This window comes from Falco rusticolus, chromosome 15, assembly GCF_015220075.1.
Source record: "Falco rusticolus isolate bFalRus1 chromosome 15, bFalRus1.pri, whole genome shotgun sequence".
Classification (NCBI taxonomy): Eukaryota; Metazoa; Chordata; class Aves; order Falconiformes; family Falconidae; genus Falco; species Falco rusticolus.
In genome coordinates, this window is record NC_051201.1 from 22,260,243 (window position 1) to 22,285,938 (window position 25,696).

Genomic DNA, 25,696 nt, shown 5'->3' on the forward strand with positions numbered 1-25,696 from the left:
CCACGTCCTATTTCTCCATGTGTGCAACGCATCTACCCTTCAGCAGTGCTTCTACAGATTTGTCAAAACCAGATGTTGAGGCCCTCTCTGCCCATCACTGCCCTTCTAATGAAACCTTTCTTGAATCATGGCACCATACACACCATCCTCTCCTCTTCACCCAAGGCAGTTTGGAAAGAAACTGCTCCACAGCCACAAGCTTACCTGTTTTCTCCTTGAGTCCTGCTAGGATTTTGGGTAAATATCTGATCCCAGAGACTTTCTCCGCTTCCCCTCACCTATTTCTTCCAGTGCTTTTTTGAGAGATATTTCAGTCCCAGACACAGCCTCTGCCAAGCCCCTCACAAAGAAACGTCCCAACATGACAACCTATCTGATTTCTGGACACAGAGGTAAAGAATTAAATTGGATACGGTCTTATTTTCTCCAAGGTCTCTTTTTATACTGCAGTCCTCTACAGACCCTACAAACTTTCTGGCAGGCCTCCTGCTCCTTATTTTCTTGAAGAAAGAGACTATTTTCAATAGCTTCTTCTACCTGCTTTTCACAGTTTGGCCCGTTGTCCTGAATTATCTGTAAATAACTAAATACAAACCAGCAGACAAGAAGAATGATCACATGGATGCGATCATTCCTGCATCTATATCTCCTGGGGGAGATTGACCAGTATCAGGTGTTTAGGGAAAGAATATAATAAAAAGGTGAAACACAGAGCTATCTATAATCAGAGAGAGAGGAGCAATCAGAGATAGAAGCAACAGCCATAGACCTGAGGGTTCAAAATATAACTATGGAATTGGCCTCCAGGAATTACTGTGAATATTTAAATGTGTATCTTTTAAAATCCACTTAAGCCACCACAACTTCTTGCAGCAGCAAGTCCCTCAGTTTTATGTATTTTGTGGGGGGAAAAAAAAATAAATAGTATTTTGTTTTTCAACCAGACGGTGCTTTTTCTCTAATTCTTGTGTTTTGAGAAACAGTAAATAATCACCTTATAGTAATTTCATTAGAGTGGTGTAAATGACTGACAGGCAACTACAGTCCACCTCCCTCAGTTACCTGCTTCCAAGCTGTGGAGCCTTAATCAGCTCTGTCTTTCTTCAGGCAGAAGATACACCTGACCTCTGACAACTCTTTTCAATTGTTCTCATCATGCTCTACTCAATACTTTTTTGCAACGGGAAATGCATTCAACATTCAGAAATTTATAAAGTGCCATAATTGTGTTTTCAGTTGGTTGGGTTTGGAAGCCTTTGGTTTAGGCTGTTTCTTGCTTTTTCATTTCTGAACTCAGCTGACTTACATACTGGCTTTTCTCCTATGTTAGTTTTTATGGTGTCCTCTCCACTCCCCTTCCTCCAATGCATCACCTCAAAGTGTATGTTCTTCCATTCCTACAAGCTTTCATGCAGTCTTTGGCTGAAAACTTCTCCCATATCTTTTACATTTGAAACAGCAGCAATCTACACAGGAAAGACTATTAAACAACAAAGCAGAGGGTATAACAATTTGAGCAAAATGCACTGAACTGGCAATTTTTGCCATAAGAAAGCATAAATTAGCATAAAAAAAAGTATTTAAAGCCTAACAGAACATGGAAGAAGCTGAACACCGGAACAGTGACTTACTTCTGCAGCATGGCTTGCCACTCGCCTAGTCTGTCTCCTATAGGAAACCGCTTAATGGTGCTCTGAATCTTCGCTCGCCACTCCCTCATGTAGTCCTCAATGTCGAACACAAATGGCTGCTGCCCAAAGTTGGCATCGACTATCTCTCCTGGAGTCTGGAGACCCACTGTAGGGTAGAGATTTGACTGGGAAGGAAGAAAAAGAAACCTGTATTAAACCCAGCTTTCTCTTTCTGGTTCCAGTTACATAGTTTGGTAAGACAAAAGAGCTGCTCTTTAAATTGAAAAATGGCATGGAATAGGAAGGGGCAACAGCCCTTTAGGTACATCTCAAGGAACCCCATGACTTACTGTGCAGTTATTAAAAGTTATTGCATAAAACCAGAACAATGGGTTCGATCCCCCAGCAGCCTATGGTCAATGCCGTGACTGCTGTCTGTGGAGCCTTCACCTTCTGGCTTCGTTTTCTGCAGTTCTACTAAAGTTCAAGACCCAGCAGATAACAATAATAAAAAAAATGAAAGGGGCATCATCTCAATCAATAGATCTATGCGTCCTCCCCTGTTTCAATTGAATTCTCTTACTCCTTGGAAGATACCACCTGAATATTTTACATCTCTGTAGGATGGTAGTGGAGCTCTGAGGTTAGGTCTTTGACGATCTCAAGACAGCAAGCCATCCACACAAGAAATTCCACTACTGATAGACAAATTTAATTTTAAGAACAAGCATATGGATCCAAATGGAAGCTTTGACTCGACTCGCCACCAGAACATGGGGAAAAGAAAAAGGTGACCACTGTGAAAATACCTCTAAAATTCAGCCAATAATTCAGCTTCCAAAGATCTAATTGAAAACAGGTGGTCAAAGTCTAGCTTAGAAGTTATCTGAATTCAGGCTGTTTTAAGAATAAGCTTATGGATACGAACTGAATCCCTGAGCCTACTGAAATGGGGGAAGAAAAAGAAGTGCCATCAGAAAAGGTGCAGGGGTGCGTGGTTCTCATCATTCTGGATCACATTTTCAAAGAGAGTGTTCCATTCGCTGACATGTTACTTTTCTGGAGAATAAGTTACTTTTCTGTTTGCAACACAAACTTCATTAATTCTCTGCTTCAGAGCACCTGCTGGTAGCTTGCAGGGTTTAGGAAGAAACCTCTTCATGCCACTCACAAACTGTTTGGCATTGGTTTTTTTCACTTTGCTTTAACACACTGGAGGCTGACACAGCCAGAAACCAGGCGCTAGGCAAGGCACACAGATGCACACAGTGAAATTGAAATCTGGAAGGTGCCTGGTTGTGGTGTCTTGCTCACGGCTGAACCCATGTCAGAGGTTAGATCAGTGGTGGTGCAGATCTCTCTCTAGGTCAAATCAGACAGAACTACTACAGGTGGTTAGACAGTCATCCTAAAGAAAGCTAGGATGATTCTCTCCTCTATAGCAAGAGGCATGGGCTTTCCTTAAAATTATCTGGAAAAATTATTCAACTAATTCTTCACTATTGCAGAGACCTGAAATGTTGGCAATGTCTCCCCTTGAGACCTACTGCAGTTGTGAATTTTACTTTTTACTAAAGGTATTAAGATTGTTACGAGGCAGAACTCAGCAGAATCCTAATTACATTGGCAAAAATAGAGCCAGCATGTCGTGGGAAGTGATTACTTCTCTCTGCTTTCACTGGCACAGCTACATCTGCAGTTCTGTACTTGGCTCCCCTCCTCCACATCCTCAGGACAAGAAAAACTTTCACAGATGGGGTCCAGCAGAGCTCTGCTAAGATGGTCAGTAGGGCTGGAGTGCATGGCATAGAAGGAGAGGGTGAGCTTGGAGAAGAGAAGGCAAAAGGGAAAATTTAACTGTGTCTTCCACTCCCAAAAGGGAGGTGAGAAAAAAAGATGGAGACAGATTCTTCTCAAGGGTGTTCAGAGAAAGGTGCAAGCTGCAGCCAGGGAAATTCTGACAGGACATAAGGAATAAATTCTTCTTTGTGAGGATAGTTAAGGACTGGAACAGGTTCCCAGAGAGTGCAGCATCTCTATCCTAGAGATTTCCAAAGCTCAGCTGATATGGTCCAGACCAACCTGCTCCACCTTTGAAATTATCAAATCTCAAAAAACAAAGAAAAAAAAAGAATCTATAAATACAGGCTGGAAACTGAGATCAGAATTCAGGATGACTGTATTGCTGCGGACTCAGCACACCACCTCCTGTCCTATTCTCACACCAAGGAACTCACTGGGTTAGAGAGGTGTGCAAGGAAAATACAGCATGATACAGGAAAAGCCACCAGAGGAAAATGCCAAATATAAAGTCAGTCTCTCCCTTCTTTCAAATCTAGCTGACAAGGAATCTGAGAGATCAGATCTTTTCCACAGCCCACACTTAAGAATTTTTTATTAACTTAACTTTTTAGCATTATGAACCCAAGGACTTCCAAAGCCAGTAATCAGACACCCAAAATACTTGGAAGTTACAAATAAAAAAATCCTGTATTTTTCAGCCACTCTTGGGTATGTTTGTCTTTGAAGGGAAGCTGCCTACCCCCAATTTCTCTCAAATGATCTCAGAGTTAAAATTCCATTTTTCACATGTGGGATGTGTCTTCATTGCTCAGCAGCTGTTGGGAACTACATGTATCTCCACCACCCTGCCAGATGCAGGGAGACATCACCCCAGAGCCCACTGACCAGGGCAGGTGCTTTCCCTGCCAAATTCTTATGGCACACCTTGCCCATGACATTGGGGACCTCTTGCCTCTGATGCTGGTGGCCAGCTGCTCACAACCCCCTAGTTAATCTTGACTTATTTTTTAACTCACTTGACCCTTTGCACCTCTGTAATTCCACCCGGGGCTCTTCCACATTCTGCTTTTTTACATTCCTTATTGTTTCAGCAAACCGCCAGGCAGGATAAGCCTGATACGGGCTTGTGTACATAAAGAGAGTTTGGTCTAAGCATTGACTTAAAAAGTGGAAAACTCCCTCTGTGGGATATTCACTTTTGCAAGCAGTTACTTCTGTATTAACTTCAGCCCGTGCTCAGCCAAAATCCAATTTTTTCCCCTCACTACATTTTCATACAAATGCAAACACTCTTTAGAGGGAAATGAAACAAGCTGAAGCAAATATGCTTCACTGCACGGGATCAATCCCAACAAAATGTGGTTTTAAACTGGAAGTATCCATTTCAACTTCCTAATATTGCAAATACTGCAAAATATTGTCCTCATCATTTGCCTCTGAAAGGGAAATTTTGCACTAAGCGCTGCAAGGAAACAATTTCTAGACTGGTAATGTTTCAAGGGTGAAATTAATTCCTTGTGTAATCTCACTGACATGCCAACCCTAAATGTTACTTAAGCTTGAAGGGTGTAAAAGTAATGGGGCTTACTGGCCGAACTTCTCACTGACGTGCTCTACCAGTTAGCTTCAAAATCACACAGGCTGTAACGCCAGAAAAAGCTTCCACCCTACAGCCCCTCCTGAGGTGTTTCAGCAAGGAGGTGTGGGACAGAGCCAGAGCCAAAAACCATGTCAAGCTGCTCAAACCAGAGAACCTCAAGGGTCACTCGGGTAAGGCTGCTGCTTCCACTCCCGTCTGCAGTTAACACTTTCAGGCTGCAGCTTTAGCAGGTGAAGAACACGGAGTGCATTCTGTATCTCTCACATGATAGATGTTTTCTCTCCTTTACCTTATAATGAATGGATACTGTGTTTGAGCCTGCATCATAACGGTATATTAAAAATATCAGTTGCAAGTTTCGTCAGCTTCAAATTTCCTACGACCTCCAGACTTTTACAATATCTGACAATAGTCATTATATTTAAATCAAAAGTCTGTCTTGGGTTTGGCACCCCCTTCTTCAGGGAAGAGAAGTAACCCCAACCGGCTAGAAGAAAAACCAAGAAGCCATGTACCGAGGGAGCAAAAAGGGCCAGAAAAGGAGAAAGAATACACAGGTGTCTGAAAGAGTGAGGGAAGAAGGCAGCAATTCAAGAGAAGAATATTGAAAAAGGAGGATGAGAATGATGGAAGCTGGGTGCAGGCACCCTTAGGATGAAGCTGCCAACACGGCAGCTGAGCCGGTTAGCACATGGAGAGGAAGCTCACCTCAGGAACAAGGCCAGGTGCAAGGTCCTGCACATGGGTTGAGGCAATCCCAGGCTCAAATACAGTCTGGGCAGAGAACAGGTTGGGGGTGTTGGCTGATGAGAAACTCAACATGGCCCAGCAATGTGCGCTCACAGCCCAGAAAGCCACCAGTATCCTGGGCTGCAGCTCCAGCAGCGTGGCAAGCAGGGTGACGGAGGGGATTCACCTCTGCTCTGCTCTGGTGAGACCCCCCTGCAGTGCTGCATCCACCTCTGGGCCCCAACATAAGGACGTGGACCTGATGGAGCAGGTCCAGAGGAGGCCACACAGATGGTCCGAGGGCTGGAGCAGCTCTGCTGTGAGGACAGGCTGAGAGAGCTGGGGTTCTTCAGCCTGGAAAAGGCTCCAGGGAGGCCCTAGAGCACCTTCCAGTACCTAAAGGGACCTACAAGAAAGCTGGCAGGGGGTTGGAAGTAGATGTCTTTAAGATCCCTTCCAATCCAAACCGTTCTACGACATGATTCTATGATAGGAATGTCCAAGATCTACACAGAGGTAGAATTCTTCTGCCCTTCCTTGCATCCACAGCTAGGTGGTGAAATGACCCAATGAAGCTTCTCCTGCCCTCTTTTCAAAGAGAAATTATCTCATGGAGGATAGTTCTCAATAGCAGGAAGCCTATAGGGCATCCACTGTTCTCCTTCCTGGGCCAGAAAAAGTGTTATGGATTAGCTGCTGCTGTAAAAGCCAGAAGGAGACTTCCACGGAAAATAGCTCAGCAAACTGGCTGGTAAAAGGCACAGAGATGCCATTTAACCATTGGAGACCCCACCACAACAGCTGATCCCAAAACCCACTTAACTAAGACTTCTTCCAGTTTAACAGTAAAACGTCTCCTCTGCACAGAACACACAGAAAAACAAGCATGAGATCCTGTACAGATGATCTGGTGAGATCAAGAAACAACAGGATGGGGAGATGCCCTGGGCTCAGGAGGGTTTTGAAGCATTTCAAGCATTGGAACAGGCTGCCCAGGGAGGTGGTGGAATCACCAACCCTGGAAGTGTTTAAAAAACATGTAGATGCGGTGCTTAGGGACATAGTTTAGTGGTAGACTTGGCAGTCCTGGGTTAATATCTGGACTTGACCTTAAAGATCTTTTCCAACCTAAAGGATTCTATGATGCTATGAATTCAAGCTCAGCAGCACTGCAAGACCCCATTGCTGCAACAGCCCCTCTGCTTCCCCAACTGTTCATCCCCTATTTGTGACAGAGACTCAACACTGGGGTGAACAGCCTACAAGTGCACATTAAATGTATACATCAACGCACTGTGCACTCCTGGATCAAAAGGATGCGAGTTAATCTAAGCAGGACAGGTAACTTCAGCCTGCCAAATGTGTGCTGCCAAGCTCTATGGCAACGCTTTAGCTGTAAACGACAAAACAATGGTATGTGTTTCAGATAGCTATTTTTGATTGGTGAGCCTAAACAGTAATTATCTATCCCAACATGAAGACTGCTCTCATCTCAGAAAGAGAAGCAGTCTAGCCAAAGGAGAAGACCAAGTGGTGAAAAAATTAGAAGGAATATGGTAAAACTGTTGACTTCTAATGCAATCTGTATCCAGAGGGGAAAAACAAAAGAGCACCTAAAACTAAGGGGTATATCACAGCAGCGGCTTCTTGGTATGGATGCAAAGTTGCCACAAGATCTCACTCTGAAAGGTTAATACTCATGGACAGATAAAATATTCTTTCTGTGAAACAACCCACAGAAAGAGGGCTTCTAGTTTAGAATATACCGCAGTGTTAGCAAGTTCAGAGAGTCTAGGAATCAAAAAAAAAACCCCAACCCTGTATTGATAGCAGATGTGAAAAGGCAAATTAAATAACTCTAATGTCCTTCAGCACAGACACTGGCTGGGATGCAGGAGAGATCTGTAAAGCCATAAATTCCATTGGGAAGATGAGCAGGGAGTGCTAGTCATTATTTCTCACAACACAAAAATTAGAGGAACAAAATAAATGTTTTGGCAGGAGGTGCAAAGCAAAGAAAAGCAAGCTAGCTTGCACACGAGCTCTCTTGGAAGTCAGCCAGAAAATCAATCACTTTGGAGACCTAAACAAGTTATGGAAACCAAGAAATTTCTCAGAGGAAATTCCTTGGAGGAAATTAAGTACAAAGACAGGAGTGAAACCTCAGGGACAAGAAGTTCTATATATGAGAGAAATGGATGCAATGGATGTACTGGTGTATGCCTGACGTGGCTTTACCTTCTTTTCCTAAACACCGCCACCTTGTCCAAGAACACTTGGCTCTGAAAAAGAGCAACTCATGATCCAGCGTGGAAGTCATGCTTTCATAAGATCCAACTAGACGTTACTGTCTGGTGTAACTCAGCTGGTGTCCCTGCATTCAAGACTAACTCAGTATTGGGGCTGGTGAATCAGAGGAGTAACTATCAGCTACACATGGATGCCAAATACATTCCTCCTGCAATTCCATGAGCTGTTTAGTCATCATGGGTGGAGACTTTTCAGAAACCTGTGCAATGAGCACACACACTACAGCCAGCTAAGCCTGACCTTCATTCTCAGAAATACCCTTCCTTAACCACGCTGTCGTAAGGGAACAACTCCCACCATGGCTGCAAAACTTGGAGGAGAGAGGAAGAAGCTGAGAATAACACCATCATATATTTTGGGGCTTTCTGATGATGGGACATGAGAGGCTACCCAATGACTTTGCATATATACTCCCCACAGTTGAAGATGCATTTCCGAAGACATTGACCTGTAACGAAGTTTGAATTCTTGCTTTAATTCTAGGAGAAGGAGCAACATACTCTTAGAGGTGGTGAGGAATGAGATGAGGCACGTGAGCAGACCACAAACCCAGCCACAGGATTATGAAGTTTCCAAAAAAGGAGCATCCACATCAATCAGTAACGTGCATTACCATTTTTTTAACAGGGCATCAAACTGGGGGGGGGGGGGGGGGGGGGCGGGGGGAGGGAAAATCACACCCCCACACTTCCCCCTCCCTTCTGCTTATATCCTTAGTTAAAATACTGAAAATATGTGTACTTACAGGGAGGTCTGTAAAGGCTATACCTGTGGGGGGAAAAATATTAGAATTAAAAAGACAAAGGATTTTTCCCCTGCTTGGCTATATCTTCAACATGCTACAAAATGTTACTGCATTTCAATAAAACCCAGCTCTGACCCTGTATTTCACCATCTGTCATATTTAGAAGTAACTTCCCTCCCTAGTCCCCTCCCCTGTAAGGTTTTGCATCCGGAGAAAGGTTCAGGGAAAATCGTAAATGTTTTGACATCTCTTCCAGAAATTTGATTTTCTAAAAAGCAGCTCCTCTTTTCTTTGCTTCTCCCTCTGTTACTATGATGGAGTTAGTTTTCAAGAAAGCTTTAGAAACAGAGTTCTACTGTAACATTACTTCAGTTTAGGCTGTAACTAGCTCTTCTTACCATCCAGAGAGACGGGAATGAACGAACATTCAACGCTTTGCATTACAGCTGGGGAACAGCCTTGCAACAAGACCAAGCTGCAGGCAGGAGCACACTGTGCAAAGAACAGCTTCATCCTCAAATGCATTGCTACAGCTCCAAATATAAGAGATGGGGGAAAAGTGGTATTTAAGCAGAGCCAGCCACGGCTGAGGATGGTCAACAGAGCTGTGGCCAGAGACAATGCTCAGCTCAGGCAGGCCACCCCTGGGCACAGCTCTGCGCCTGGCTCGGAGGGAGCTGCTGTGCAGCGGAGGTACCTCTCCTCCCTCTCCCGCAGCATCTCCCACGGGGGGATCCAGCAGCCGGGCAGCAGCACAGTGAGACGGATGGGCCAGCGACAGCAGCTCTCACCCACAGGATTGGGGCCATCCTCACAGGTGGAAACTGCTCCGTGCCCTGCTCACCTCAGCAGGCCGGGCTGAATTCATGTGCTAAGTAACAGCATCGCAGGAGTCAGTCTGGGAGCTGCAGTCCTGCCCCACGCGTGATCCCAGCAATGCTTTGTGTCTCCAGCCAGCAGACAGCTGGTACCCACACCAGTATGCCCGGTTCTCGCACACATCCCACCTCTCAGCCACGCAGCAGTCCCTCCTGCCCGGCACTTGAAAACACACTACAGCTGGCACAGAAGCAAGAGCACAGACTTCTCCGTTCTTAATGTTAGGACTATTTTAACCAATACCTGCAACGTAATGTCACCAGATCAGCCTGGAATGTTGACTTCAACCAATTTTAGGAGTCAAGGTAGGAAACAAATAGTTACTATTCAAACCAGGACAGATCCAAAATCAAATTCTCGGAGAAAAAAATTCTGAATATTTTAATAAATAAATAAATAAATACATAGGCAATATGGTTTAATTAACATCATGGCAGTTTGGACCTTGTCTGTTGAGTACCCTCTCCACAACCCAACCAAAAACTGGGTATACAGGCGATGCTGGAATACCTGGCTGAGAAAAACATTCAGTAAGCATTACTCTCACTCTGCCACTTTTCCCAAACATCGCTCCTCCCTCAAACCCATTTTTCACTTTGCACTTGTTTTGCTCAGCTGGATGTTACACCAGAAAGAGGCCAACCTCTTTGAGTCTGCCATCCAGTGGAGCCCTTCTTGGCCCCCCAGCATCACTCAGAGCCAAAGGTGGCCCAGCTTGTGCAGCGGTACGGCTGGGAGCTGTACCCAGCACATGGACAAGTGTATGATTTTTGAGCAGACTGGATGGGTGGAAAATTGGCTGGACTGTCAGGATCGAAGGGCTGTGATCAGCAGCTCAAAGTCCAAGTGTGGCCCCTCAGGGATCGATGGTAGTGCCAATACAGTTTAATGTTTTTACTGATGACCTGGATGATGGGACAGCATGCACTTTCAGCAGGCTTACAGATGTCACCAAACAGGACAGGGGACAATACACTGGAGGGCACACTGCTATTCAGAAGAACCACAACAGACTGGAGAAATGGTTCAGACAAACCTCACAAAGCTCAACAAAAGCAACTGAAGAGCCCTTCCACCAGGCTGTAATATTCCCAGAAAACAGGACAAGCTGGGCCTGACTGGGGAGAAAGCAGAGCTGCTGAAAAGGATGCAGGGGGTCCTGCTGGGCGGCAGAGCAGAAGTCAACAGTGGATCCTTGCAGTGAAGCTGGTCAACCACGTCCTGAGCTGCATTAGTAAGAGTGTAGGTTAAAGGAAGGGATTGCTCCCTCCTCCACAACACTTGTGAGTTTGAATGTGGAGTGTGATGTCCACCTTTGGTTCCCCAATACAAGACAGACAGCGAGACTGGAGTGAGTCCAGCAGAGGCCAACAAGATGAAGAGAGGCTAAGGGAAAAGACGTTGTCCAGTCTTAAAAACATTAGGGAAGACACTTATTGCTGCCTACAGCTACCTTATGAGAGGGTACAGAAAGGACAGAGATAAACTTTTCTCAGAGATGCATAGTTACAGGAGACAGGAGGCAAAAGAGACAATTTACAACATGGGAAATTCTCATTAGATATTATTGGGAAAAAAATCAGTATGAATGTGGTCAAACACTGAACCAGGGAACTAACAAAAGCTCCCTGGGGGATCTCCATTCTTGGAGACAGCAAAAATTTGATGAGTTTGAGTAATGTGATCTAGTTGGTCCTGTTTTCAGCAGGGTGTTGAATGCATGACCTCCAGAAATCCCTCTCAACGACAAGTACTCTATGATTCTATAAAGAAACTTACTAGATTCCCTTTAAATTAAGGCATTGTATGCTTTAATCCCTGTTACCTTTGTGCGTACAGAACTAGATCTGTTGCACAAGTATGTCTGCCTAGAGAGTTCATCCTGAACCTGCACTGCTACATATCTGCATCCAACAAAGTCAACAGCAGAAAGTGAAAGAATCACAGCTCTAACTAGGCAGATGAATTTGAAACTGTATTTTTTCTCTGCAGCACCTCCAAAGCCTGGATCCTATTTAAAATAGGAAACTTCATAAATGTAAAGACATAAGAACCGGACAGCTCAAGAGGTCAGGAAGCAAGAGCAAATGTGTGAAAAGCCTCTCCTGTAAGTCCACGACGTTAACGCGATTATCAGGGCAGTGATATACAGACATTCAATGGAGGTTCAGTGCTGGGGCACAGTGTGATCAACACCTTTACCTGCCATCTGATCAAAGGACTTCCACCTTTCCATGACTTAACATGTACTTATACACATTCCCATGCATACAACATGCTCATGGACCTTCTAGCCCAACTCTATTCTCCACCCAGCAACAATCCTGTCTGCCTCACAGCTGGCTATCTTCTTCACAATACATTTCAGAATTCAATTTGCCCAAGACATTACACATTTGGGTGATCAGCCACAGCACTCCATTTCCTATATGGCAGGGTACTCCTCCAACAGCTGTTCAGGTGACTGTAATTAAGAGAACACATAAGCAGTGCCGATGGATTGCAATAAACAGCAACACAATGAACAAGATGGGCATCCTAAAGAGTAGACTAGGAAATGTCAGCCCATGAAATACTTGAACACTTCTACAACTTGCTGCTGAGGAGAAGCACTATAAAACGTACACAGCTCGCTGCGTGCTCTTGGAAATATTCTCCAATCAAGCCACTTGGGTAACATTGTTCTTACAGAGACAAGGCTACAGCCAAGTTTGATATTTTCCATTCATTTCAAATTCAGTTCATCTTCAGTCTTGTTTTAAACTTCCCAATGCTTTTGCTCTCTGCAAACTCTGAAGGTTTAGGGACAAACCTATTAAACCCAGCATGGACATCTATGTGTCTCTGTTACAGGCAGATTTCTTCATTATCCCTAATGTTCCTGTTAGTCTCTAAACTGGTTGCAGAAATTTTACTTTACAGGTTAACTTGGTCTTTCCCAGTGCCTGCACTAAAACTCAGACTACAGGAAGCTTTCTATGCCAAGACTTCAGACGGTTGCATGCTCTTTTTATAGCCCTGCTGCTCCATTTACCACGGTCTGCTGTCAAAGCCCGAGACCTGAAACACTCCTACATTAGTTCCTGAGCAAACTCATCCACTTAATCCCAGAGGCCTGTAGCAGTCATTCCCTCATGTCCTGCATCCAAGAGTCTCTGCTTAATGGCTGGAGCCCCAACATTTCTCACATTTCTCTCTCTCTCTCTCCTAATTCACTCTCACCACACTTCTAGCCACACCTCATCATGGTTTTACTGTCAGGACTCTGCTCAGAACTTGTCAAAGGCGTTTTGTCAGCAGTCAGAAGACATTCAAGGCATCTTCCAGAACAGAGAATTAAAACTATATTCGATGTTAAACCATCTTCATGTGATGTCTCCAAACAAAGTTCAAGACTTAGCTCCAACCAGAACATGCAGAATTTGTGATGGCCAAGAAAACAGCTCTTATACAGTGCTCCTCATGGATCTGATTAAATGGAAAAGTACGGAGACAATGGAAGTCAACATTAAGCAACAGAAGAAACTGCAAGGACAACAAAGAGGGAGTGTCTAATGAACAGATAAAAGGAGAGGATTGAAATAGTGAAGAGAAAAATGGTGAAGAGGTCTCTTTAGGGAAAGACAAAGCTACGATAATTCCATTAAAAGCAAGACAAATTCAAAATGCCCAGAGGCAGGGCCCTGAAACCCTGCTGTCAAACTAACTGGCAGCACAAAGGGGCCGATTAGTCTCATGAATATTTTTGGTATCTGCAGCAGGATTACACAATGACCTCATTTCCTAAGAGGAGATATACATAGCTTCTGTGGCTTTGTCAGGGAAGATGAAGAAAAAGCACATTCATTCCCTTCCTGGTAAACCTTGGGTTTGCACAACACAGAAATGAGATTCTATTCTCAGGTTAGCATCAAGTATCATGACGGTCTGCTACTCTCTAGTACTTCCATCACTGTCTCTTCTAAACACATCATCTCTCCTCTTTGAATACAACCATTATGCTACTATAGCTCAAAGAGAAGCTGGTAGACAAATAAACCAGTTGTGAACACTCAGGAGAGTCTCTTACCCGCAATTCTCTCATACATCTCATGTCTTGTACTCTACATCTTGAAGAGCCCAAGAGGAGGATACTCAGGAGACAGCAATGCTTATATCCAAAGCTGTTCTCTAAGCATGGTGTAATTTAATTCCCTTCCTTTCCTGTTTCTTCCCACTGGCACTGTTCAGTGCTGGGGTAGACTGCTCCCCTAGGGATCATTCAATGTCCGATTAGAAAACCCAAGCCTTCCACCCAACCCCCCCCCCCCCCCCCCCCATCTTTGACGGAAGAGGGGTGTTAAAAATCAAGAAAGGAAGATCAGGTAACTTAGTTCTGTAAAGACCTCCGAATGTGTGTGTCCCCAACAAAACAAATCTGAGCAGGACACGAGGCAACGAGTCGGTGGAATGCGTTACAGAAGCTCCTTGTTTGGCTCCACACAACACAGTCCAGGGAGCCCTGGGAACCCGGGATGGAGCACAGTACAACTTCTCAACCAACACCCCTTCTACTCTGCAGACTCCTGGTCTCTAAAAAGAAATTAAATTTCAAATGAACAAATTTGTATTGATTAAATAGAAGACCTGGCCTCTTCCTGACTATTAGGCTTTTGTTGTGATGAAAAGTAACAGCACTCTCAGGCTAAAAAAATAGTGAAGCTGAAAAACCATCCGCGCAAACAAAGGAAAACAGCCAGAAAGGCACAGCAGAAATCACTACACTACTTCTGTGTAAATACACACTAAAAATCAAGGACAGCAACTAAATGGAGAGAAGTTGTGAAACCTTTTTAACTATTTCAGCACCTTAGTCACTGTTGTATGATGAACTTGTCTCATTCCTAAGCAACAACTGCTCTAGACCATCAGCTGTTGCTTTCACACCTCTGCTTATCTTCCAAGTTCTGGACTGACAAGGGCAATGTCCACAGATGAGTTAAATTTAGAATAATCCAGCTATTAGAAAACTGGGCAATTAACTAATACCTATGCACTACAGATGACTCCTCATGTCTCCACTAGTGACTGGTCTTAACTAGGAGACCCCCAGCATCACGCATGGTCTGGCTGATACAGTTATTTCAAAAAAAGAAGCCAGATCAGACACTCAACTCTGAGAAGCTCCTCACTGGGTTTCTGATCAAGACTTCATTTATAAAATTAGAACGCTAAAAAATCTCAAAGGATGCTCAAAGATTATTTTTTTCCATTCAGGGCTGGAGACCCCTTCACAGAATCACAGCATGGTCGGGGCTGGAAGGGACCCCTGGAGCCCCCCCAGCCCAGCCCCTGCTGAAGCAGCTCTCCCAGAGTGGGCTGCACAGAGCTGCATCCAGGCAGGTTTGAATGCCTCCAGAGAAGCAGACCCCACAGCCTCTCTGGGCAGCCTGTGCCAGGGCTCCGTCACCCTCAAGGTAAAGTTCTTCTTCCTCATATTCAGAAGGAACTTCTTGTGTTGCCGTTTGTGCCCGCTGCCCCTTGTCCTGTCGCTGGGTGCCACTGAAAAGAGCCTGGCCCCGTCCTCCTGACACTGGCCCTTGAGATATTTGCAGGCATTGATGAGGTCCCCTCTCAGCCTTCTCTTCCCCAGGCTGAACAGCCCCAGCTCTCTCAGCCTTTCCTCCTAGGACAGATGCTCCGATCCCTTCATCATCTCAGCAGCCCTTTGTTGGACTCTCTCCAGTATGTCCGTGTCTCTCAATACTGGAGAGTCTAGTACTTTTCTCCCCGAGAGCTCACTAGAAATTACGCATTCTCCAGGCACACTGCACTCCAATCCCACTCCCTCCTTCAGCCCAGCCAGTAACACAGAAAAACTTTTTTTTAAAAGTTAGGTTTTTTTTTTAAAACCTTAAGTTTTTTGTTTTGTGTTAAGTGTTTTGAGTGGGGTATTTTTCTACCAGATTCTTCATCTTGAATTCAACAAACTAGAATCGATACAGCAAAGAGAAGCAAAGGAAAGGAGTGCTCGTCCCTGCCAAACCAAATGAGTTCCAGCACAAAAAGTGAGATGAACTTAGAAATTTACTGCATCACTTCTGTGACAAAAAAAAAAATAAAAAATGACAAGAATTTATCTGGGGTGGAGAGTATGTCATCCAAAGGAAGGATACTTCAGGTGAAAATGGCCACAAGTTTCTATTTTAGACAAATCAGGTAGGACTGGAAAAAAATTGTGAGGTATTCCTTTGGGTAAAATTTTGAAGTCTGCAACTTTAGGGGAACTGCTGAACAGCTGTGGAATGAACCATATTATAGGTCAGTGCTCAAGTAAGACTGCTTATGCTGAACTAATGTCTGTCTTTGGGAAAGCCTGGACCAACATGTTAAGGCTTACAGATGGACAAGTCCCTTTAAAAATGAGAAGACAGTGGCTTTGTAAGTAGTTGAGTATTACACGAACTAAACTTCCCACTTCTTTATTTCCCTGTTGCCCAGCCATCACCCATCTTATCCAACCTCCCACTGGTTGGGCAGCAGCAGAGGAAAGGAGAAGCAGCTGGGGATGCAATCCTAACCTGCCTAAACAAATCAAGCAGCATAGAAACCATTTTGCATACTGGAAGTATTTATGTCTTGGAGCCAGTTTACAACTCCTGACAGCTGCTGAGTGCTCTTTTTCTCTCTCCCATTTCTTAAATCTTACCCACAGATGTGGGACAAGAGTTACAACACGCAATAAGTATTGAACAGCAGCAATAACAAGGCAGGAGCATCCCCCTCCTGAGAACACCCTGCTTTGCTTACCTAAACTGTGGCCATTTTTTGTGTAGAAGCAGGTATTGTTGATAAGGTTGACACAGCAGCCGATCACATCTCCAGTGGTGAATGTAGGGCCATAGGGCTGTCCTGTCCCCGAAGAACAGAAGGAGTGCCCATCGTCACCGTGGTACCCATAAGAGTGTTTATCCCATCCTGCGAAAGACAAGACAAAAGAACAGGTCAGCCGCTAAGCCAATTAAGCAGAAAGACATGGTAACTACAGCTCTCAGGTCACAATTTTCTGGTAGGAAATTTGAAATTTTGATTCCCACTCCTGATTCATCGCAGTATTAATTTTCACGTACCAGTAACTGAAAACAGATTAATGGTCATCAATCATAACACACCATTTGGATTTTAACCTCATTTGTCCCTTACAAGAAGTAATAAAAAGAAAAGATTGCCAAAAGTAATTTTGACAAAGACAAATATTTTTTTGTTTTAAAAAAAAACATTAAACCCCTGTTTCTGTTTTACCTTGCCTGCGGTGAAACAAGCTCTCTTTGTAAAACATTTGTGTTTGCCACTAACACAATCTTCCAGCAAAAGCATTTAATAAAATAATTCTCAGCTAACTGCAGCTTCGTCTGTAAGCACAGCTCACAGGCATAACCAAATGACTAGATGCAAATTTTGATAAGGATTTCTGTGTTCCCCTTGGGCAACAACATTTCCCATTCTGTGGATAGCTTAAAACACAACCCTTAAATGTCAATGGACAATTTTCAAAGTGGTCAATTCTAACAGTATCTTATTTCTTCTGCCAGAATCACTGTGCCTAGAGTTAAAGCCAGGCTCAGAGACCACACCCTGCCTTTTCTTATTTTTCCATGAGGTGCCTTATTGCACCTTGCTCTTTTCTACATCTCACAGTAACTCCATCATTCTGAGTTCCCAATTTTGTTCTGTTCTACCCCAATTCTGTTGTAAATTCCTTTGTGAATTTCCTACATTTAGAAATTCCAGATAAAACTGGTAACTATTGCGAAGAGGAGAGATTAATCCATCCTTTTAAAGCTGAAGTGTTCCTCAGGCAACAGACTGGTCTTCTCTTTTCAGGACTCTGATCTCCTTCTTGCAGAGGAGAGGACAGGGCTCCCTGGTTGTGGCCACAGAGTGATTCACTGAATGCCACCTGAATCTACTAACCTGTGCTTGCCAACTTCGGTTGCCACTACTGCTCAGGATGGCTTATCCTTGTCTCTTAGGAGACCAGCTGTGGCAGGTGGAGAGTCATGAGGAACAGTCCTCTTACCAGAGAGTTTAAAGAAAGCATGACATGCTCCGTCTTATAAGACTTCCAGAAGAATCTGGATTTTCTCCAGCTCTTTGGAGCATTCCTATAAATTGCACAATGAAAACCACATCTCACAGAGATTTACTTCTATCAAAAAACCTGAGGCAGACACAACATTAATAACAACCACCTGTGTTTTAAATAGATATGGTTGGATCCTTAGGTAGACTGTGCCAACCGAAGGGGAAGCAAAAGAAGGTGCTTTGACCATCTACTGACCTGATACAGCCTAAGGGTAGTGCAGAATCTGTTAAATGTGGAGCAATGGTTTTGGCAAAAGGACTATAGAAGAAATGCAAAGACCATGAGAGATGAGGGGTTAAAAAATAGAAAGCGCACATCCTGCAACAAGCCAAAAAAAGTCTGAGCACGCTGCAAACCACAGAGAGAAGCCCTGGGGAGGTGGGCTGGAGCACTTCTGCAAGCCGCGATTTTCCTACAAAAAAAACCAACATGAGGGCACTAGAAATTTGATCCTGTAAAATGGTGCTCAGCTACATGTACTCAGGTACCTTACCATCAGTGGACCCACATGCTCAGGGTTTCTCAGAAAAGTGTGAAACATTTGGTGTATGCTCAAGGCCCTCCGTTTATTGCACCACACCACATGAATGCCAATGGGGAAGTCACAGAATGGAGCGAGACTGAAACATGCCACGGTCCAAGATTTTGGACCTCAGGGCAAAATTTGGGAGTGAAAAGTGTGCAGAAAATCCTAGTCTAGCAATGGTGAATCATCTCCTCTGTTAAGTCCCACACATGCACAGGAACAGACTGAGATGTCCCAAGAGCCAGCTCTGCCTTCCCTCGGACCAGCTCCAAACCAGCTGTTGACAGTAGCACCAGTCCTGTTCAATATCTACATGAAAGACAGGGACAACAGCACAGACAGCACCCTCAGCAAGCTCAAAACCAATGCCAAATTGGTTTGCCAAAAACAAAGGAGGGAGTGATAGGGGCTCTAGAGTCTGTTGTCAGACTTCCACCCCTATAAGGCTCCATCCAGTAAAAATATCACTGTAATACTGAGTTTTTAACACCGTGGCTCTCTTCCACAATCTCTTTTATTTTCTCTGCTGCTGGCCTGTGAAAGGCTGCCATCGCTGGTCTATTATTTTAGTTTCCCCAAAACCAGATCTGTAACATGTGTGTCAGTTCAGAACTTCTCTAATGAAGCTGTTCGTAACTTCAGATGGTAACTCTAATCAAGTTATCTCCTAAATTACTTAATAGTACAATCCAAGTACAAACTTCTAGCTCTTCAGCATACAAAACATTCCTGGCACTACAAAGCATTAATAAGAACTTGTCATCAGATCCATGTAAGTAGTTAGATGCTTACACGCCATGCATTAGGTAAGGCTACCATGAGAAATGCAACAGCACGTCCAACTGTGAGGATAATTTCACAAAATACTTGTGCCAATGCAGACACTACAGGTTCTGTAGTATAAGAAAAAAAGGTTTCATTACCTACAGATCACAACGGATCCTACTGCAATAAACCCTCCTCCTGCTCCTGTAAGACTTGCGCTTCACAGTATTGGTACTTGCTGTACCACCAAAGTTAGCAACAAACGCATTGATGAGATAAACTCCAATGAGAAGTGACTGAATAAAGGCTTTGATGACAGTGTGGAATTTGCTACAGTACCTGGAGAAAGCTTTATTTGAATCTTAATTCTCCACAGTCAATGACTAACATCACTGGTAAAGCAAATCTCGCTCACCCATCACTTCGCTAATGATATACAGAGTTAACTTTTTCAACTCAAATGTTGTATAGTGCTGTACCTAGACCTGACACAACACTAAGTGCTTTAAATCTAGACTCAGCCTTATCAAATCACCATGGTAATCTTAAAAAAACCAAGCCACATTCGTTTGAGAGAACTTACTGTATTCACCATAAACATAAGTTGAGCGGTGTTAATTACATGTCCAACCTTTAGTTATTTATTGATCAAATGATGTATCGGTATTTCTAAAATTCTGTCCAGAATAAACATGAGGGCAATAGCATACAAGTCATTCCAGCACTGGCTAGCTTCTGCCAGTCTTCTGAAATTTCCTAATAATCTGGATTAAAAATAACAATCAGCATTTCTAATAGTTCTAGGTCAATGTTATCTGGGCCTAGTGATTGAAATAGAATATCCCTATCAAACGCGTTTGGCATTATCTTGGACCACCGGCAGAGTGGGGAGTAACTCACCACATGCATTTGCAAATCCATCCTCCAACTTCTGCCAAGTACAAAACCACTTGCTGAAAACTTGGGACTTTTCTGCATCATTAACAATTTACTATCGCCACCTAGTAATAGGTCTGTGACATTACAACCTTTACTTTGACTCCTACGACACTGTTTGCACCTTCAGTTACTCCTTTGCAAAAATCTAATGCTGCTTCAACAAGGGCTGAATCAGCCTTCCTATATGCCTTCCCCACGCTTCCATCTGCAAATTCTCCGGACGTTTCAACCTTTGTACCACTTGTACTCAAGTACTTCCAGAAGCCACTGTTGGGACCCAGAAGGCAGAGATGAGATGCTATTGACATGTTCTTAAAAAGGCTGGCCATATGGGACACGAGGTCAACCCGTAACCTCTTCAAGAGGTGAGACAGCACAAGGCTACGACGTGCATGGCGTTACCACCTCACGACCACCCGCAGCACACAGACATGCTGAGCCAGATGGAGATTCTGTTCACTTGGTACTCCTCAAAGGATTTTCTTTCCATGAAATGGTTCAATCTTCCTTCAGGCACATGTAAACATTCATACCATCCACAGTATCCTGCAGCAAGGAGTTTTACACCATTACTGCAAGCTGCCGGAAAACATGCCTCTGCTACTTGTATTTAATCCACTGTAGCTCTTGCGCTGGAGGAGATGGCAAACCATGTATTCAGACTCTCCAGAACATACATCATTGTATAGACCTCTACAGAATCCCCCATAACCATACTTTTTCCAGACTGATGACTACTGGCTTATTTAGCTATTTCCTCCATTTCTGACCATCATCATCCAAACCTTTTCAGGATTTACAGTGTTGCTTTTGAGAACGCAGCTGAAGGTGCACCATGGAGAAGGGAAGCTGGCTGTAGTTGCTCTCTGTACTGTTCCCTAGCCCTCCGTGAGTTAATCCTAGCATTTTCCCCTTTACTAGCCTTTGTACCACTGAACTGATGTTTCCACAGAGCTATTGTAATCACTCCAAAATGCATCATCATTCTTGTGACAATGCTCTCTCTGCACAGATTCTCATCTGCCGTCTCGCTGCCAGTGCCCTCAGCCTCAGCTCGCTCCCACAGCTCCTCTCCAGCACCTCTCACCTCAGCACCCTCAGCAGCTCACAATCCTCAACTGCCCGAACCGTCCATCCAGGGCTAGTAAGGTGCAGGCAGCTGCTTCTAAGAAAACCCTAGGATGGCCCATGCACGAACAGTTTCTGACCAGTAACTCCTTCCAGCAAGGCTGTGTGGTTTAAATAACAAACCATTTCAGTCTCTTGGCAATAGCTGAAATCTAGAGCAATGGACACTTCACACCTACGTGCAGCTGACCAAGACTAAAAATTCTCAAACGCAAGCGCAGATTCCTTACAAAATTTCAGAAGTCTGAGCAAGATTGGAGAATGCTTTTCCTTTTCTTATAAAAAGGAGATCACGCACCCCTGAAGTACCATACTCTATAGAATGAAATCTAGTGAGCGAGAGTGACTGGAAAGTCCACTTAGCACAGTTCTCTCATTCCTCCCTTTTCCTTCCCCATCCTCTCTTCAAAAGCATGAAAATAATTTTGAAGAGGGGAGACAGGCACAGAACAGAGAGGATTTGGTCACCTGGCCAACGGCAGTGATCAAAGCAGAACCTGAACATCCTGACTCCTAAGGCTCCCATTTTGACTACTGCTCATTTTACCACTGCATTTTGACCATGCAAATACACAGCCAGAACCAGGCAGGACCACAGCAGCTAGTGAACAAAAAGAGGTTAAAATGACATCCCTCCGAATCGAACACTTTGACTCCCAAACCCCAAATATATGTATAGCATTTATTAACAGCCAGACAGATACAGAACAGCTCAGATCGATTGCACAATCAGGCAATGGGAAGACAGAAAAACAGAAATCACAAGGTTCTGGGCTTGGGAGGACATTTTCATATGTTCAGCACCAAACTGAAGTTCTGTTTGGCCTGCTAACAAGACATAGCAGATATGTTGATCTTCTTGGCAGACTATCTTGTTCCCAACACACAGTGAAAAAAAATGAACAGCAAGTTCCATCACTGCTGCTTGATAAACAGGCCAGAATTATGCAATGCCAGACCACGTGGCAGAAAAGACTTGAGTTACTTCAGGACACAGTTACAGGGTCAACTCATAAATGTTCACTCTTAAGTGAGTATTGGTGTTAGATGAAGTGTGCTACCAGTACCTGAACTGTCCTATATCCATTCCTGTCCAATCCCACCTCGCCCATGCAATGTCAGCCCTGCTTCACTCTTGACTTTTTGGGCAGACCCCATGATGGGCCCAGCTTCTCTATCTGAGATCAGGCTCTGCCTCACAGCACAGCAACTGGGAAGTGCCACTCTTGGGCTGGGACACCATTTTTACCTCCTAGCACTGTGAAAATAACACAGCATTTTAGCTTTCCATGTCCAGAGTGCCAGCGATGTACACTGAACTCCTGGTAGGCACTAGGTACAACTGGCATCATGGCTACATCGCACATTTAGGAACACCAGGACCGAAATACACTGCTCAACTTCGGAAGCAGTAGCATCAGCCCATATACAACACAGAGGCAGAGCAATGCAGATGCCCTGATGGAAATAACCAAGAGCAGTACTTTCATTATATCTTTGCTGGCCTGTGGCTTCTTCTGCAGAGCACACGGAAGAAAGCAAACTGATGACATGCCCCTGTGCATCAAGGTTCAAACATGCCAGACTTGCCAGTGGGCACAGGAGAACAGAGAAGGCAACATTCACAGGGAGACGCACTGAGCTCTCTTCTGACGGCACACCAAAGGACAGACGTGCAAGGCCTAGGGACCATGGAAAAGATGGTTGTTCCAGTAAATTGATGCCTCAGACTTTTCCTACTCTGCCACTTGCCAGGCTTAAAATGATGGCAGACAGATGGGCTTTATCATTGACACATGGACCATGCACATTCCAGGGGAGAAACATGTTCCACTGCAGCTCAGACCATACAGTCAAGGTAATCAGTACCTGGTGCACAAGCTGCTGCAAAGGGCAGGGCCTCGCTCACAACAAATTCAGTGGTCACCTGTCCTGCAATTAAGAAAACCTGAAACACGAAGTAGTAAGTAATATTGGTGAAGTATCCATTCAGCCATATGAAGAGCAGGTGGAAGTTCCTCAGAAAGAATCTGAAGATTTGTAAATAGGGTTTGCACCTACTGTATCCTGAGTAATGTGATAGTTTGGAAGCTTACTCTTCAGGACAGACTCCAGAGACTGCTCAACAGTCCACACAGTGTCTACATCTTTCTGAATTTTACTTACTTTCTTTTGTATTTTGAAACACTTTTCATTTCTCTTCTTCATTTCCCTGTTCTTGTCCAGTATTTTGCTGGTGACATTCCTCTTCCCACTCCTCTGGCCAGCAACACTAGCTTCCCACAGCTGCCCATGCAAGGGCAAGTAGTGTGCAAACACTACTGCAGACGGACAAGAACTTGTGTCAACACACCGAAATAAACCAAACAAAATACTTTTAATAAGATTTATTGAATCCAAAGTCCAGCAGAAACAGGCGTACAAACTTTGCTTGTTAGAGGGCTTGGGGAATGGGATGCTGAGGGTGAAGCCAGCTCCAGAGCGCAGAGTCCCTGCTGGACCACATTCTGGCTGGAGGCTGGACCCCTTCCATGCACTGTGCAGCACAGGCTGCTGTTGCTCAGCCAGCTACAGGTCTTTGGCAGCAGCACAGCACATCAGTGGAGGGGAAGGTACATTAAACAGAGGCTGAACAGATGAATATGGTGCAAGGAGAAGTAGGATGCTGCTGTTCAGAGCTGCTCCTACAATGTCCTGGGCAGAGCAGCCCCAGGCAGGGACTAATGTCGGAGAGGACAGGACAAAAACAAGTATGGGGAAGAAGCTGTTACCACAGCAGAAGCAGAACCACCCTCTAGTGACTGCTCTACCCACCTTCCAGCAGACTGGGTTCTGCCAGTGGACGTGCCGTTGGTGTATGCTAGCCCAGAGCAGTGAAAGCATGCCTTTGCCCCTAGCAAAGAGGAGGATGAGCAAGCCCCTGTGCTCCTACAGCCTCAGAAGCTAAAGGCCTGGGCAAGAAAAGCCTGTTGCCCCAAGAAGCACCTGAGGTGCTGCAGAATCTCTCAGCTGTTGTTCAGTTTTATACATTTGTGCCAAACCATATAAAGTTGCATAAATATCAGATGCTTGGGTGAAAGCAAGGAGGTAGCCTGTATTTCTTCATTCAACCATGCCTCAGAATCAAATCAACTATTAATGTTGCAACATCTTTCTGTTTCCATCACCAGCCTAAAAAAATAGCTGCTCAGTGGCCACAGCAACCTATGCTATAGATTTGGGGTGGTGGGAATACGAGAAGCACGGTCCTGGCATGGAACAACTGTCTAGGTACAGTCACAACACCAGCTGCAGGACAGGAATAGGACCAGCAAACAGCGTGCTTAGCATACTACAGCATCTTCCTGGCAGAACTTCAAGGGACTGGACATCTGCCCAGAACATGTCAAGGAAAAAAAAATAGTCCCTAAACCCCACTCACCTACAGACACCAGGAAATGAAGAAGCCCTAGCCAGTAATACCCCATTTTTTTTTCTTTCTCATAACAGCTTCTTCTTCTTCTTCTTCAAGGTGGCAAAATGACTTTGGATGCAGAAGCAGCCCAAACACCGTACTACAGGACCAATGCATACACAGAAAAAAACCCTCACTTTACTCCATGGAGGACAAACTTCCTAAAGCAGGGGCTGGGCATGCTCAGGTCCCATAGTCTTTGTAGTAGCACATGGAACCATGTACAAGGTGCTGGTGCAGTGTACCACACCACTGCACAACACTAACGAGGCACTGCTGTACAGTGGCCTCCCTTGCACCCCAGTTCCCAGCAGATTAGGCAGATCCATCCAGGGCCAGCTGGGACCCTACAAAGCAACATCAGATGACGCTAATCAAAAAGCGCAGAACTTCTGGCAGGCCTGGCTATAGGTTTGGCTCAGAGACTCTTGCATATTTTTGAATAAGTATGTGCAACAATAAAAAAGACAAAGCTCAGGGAAAATCATCATGGCAGGACGACTTAATGTGGCGAGCATCCAAAGGAGAGGGGAAAAAAGGAAAAAAAAAACCCAAAAAAAGAAATCACAGCATCTCTCTCATATTAACAGAGAGCAGGAACAAAAGGACACAGTGACCCCAAAGATCAAAAAGACTCCAAGAAAAGACAGCTAAAAAGGCCTGCAAGAGTTTGGGAGATCCAGTAGCACACAGGCACTAACAAGCACTGCCTGATCCACCACAGAAAGTAATACTGTAATATTTCCCTTTTAACAATATTGATTTGGCATGGTGATTTTTAAACCAGATCAGCAACTCCTGCCATTAGACAACTACTGCATGTTAACTAGCCTTCAAAACAACATCAAACCACAGTCTACGCTTAATTATATAAAGTGACACTACCCATTGACTCATAAGAGGAAAAACAAAACCAGAAGGCTCTGGATGGCTGCAATACAGGGAATACCTTGTCAACAGGAATGGTCTGTTCCACCTGCCCAAGAGATTTGTTAATGAATCCATTTCACTATTACTTAGCATGCACTTCACCACAGAATAATCAAGAGAAAAATCCTACCT

General features: G+C 44.4%; 1 protein-coding gene across 9 annotated transcripts in view; it reads right to left on the minus strand.

The window, feature by feature from the left end:
* Positions 1 to 25,696, minus strand: part of RANBP10 (RAN binding protein 10) — a 91,314-nt gene that overhangs the window by 31,400 nt on the left and 34,218 nt on the right. For all 9 annotated transcript variants that reach the window (XM_037408806.1, XM_037408804.1, XM_037408803.1 and 6 more), the window contains 3 exons: positions 16,487 to 16,654; positions 8,819 to 8,841; positions 1,632 to 1,816 (listed from right to left, as the gene is read on the minus strand). In XM_037408806.1, the coding sequence (XP_037264703.1) occupies positions 1,632 to 1,816; positions 8,819 to 8,841; positions 16,487 to 16,654 (376 nt within the window). The remainder of the gene's footprint in view (positions 1 to 1,631; positions 1,817 to 8,818; positions 8,842 to 16,486; positions 16,655 to 25,696) is intronic.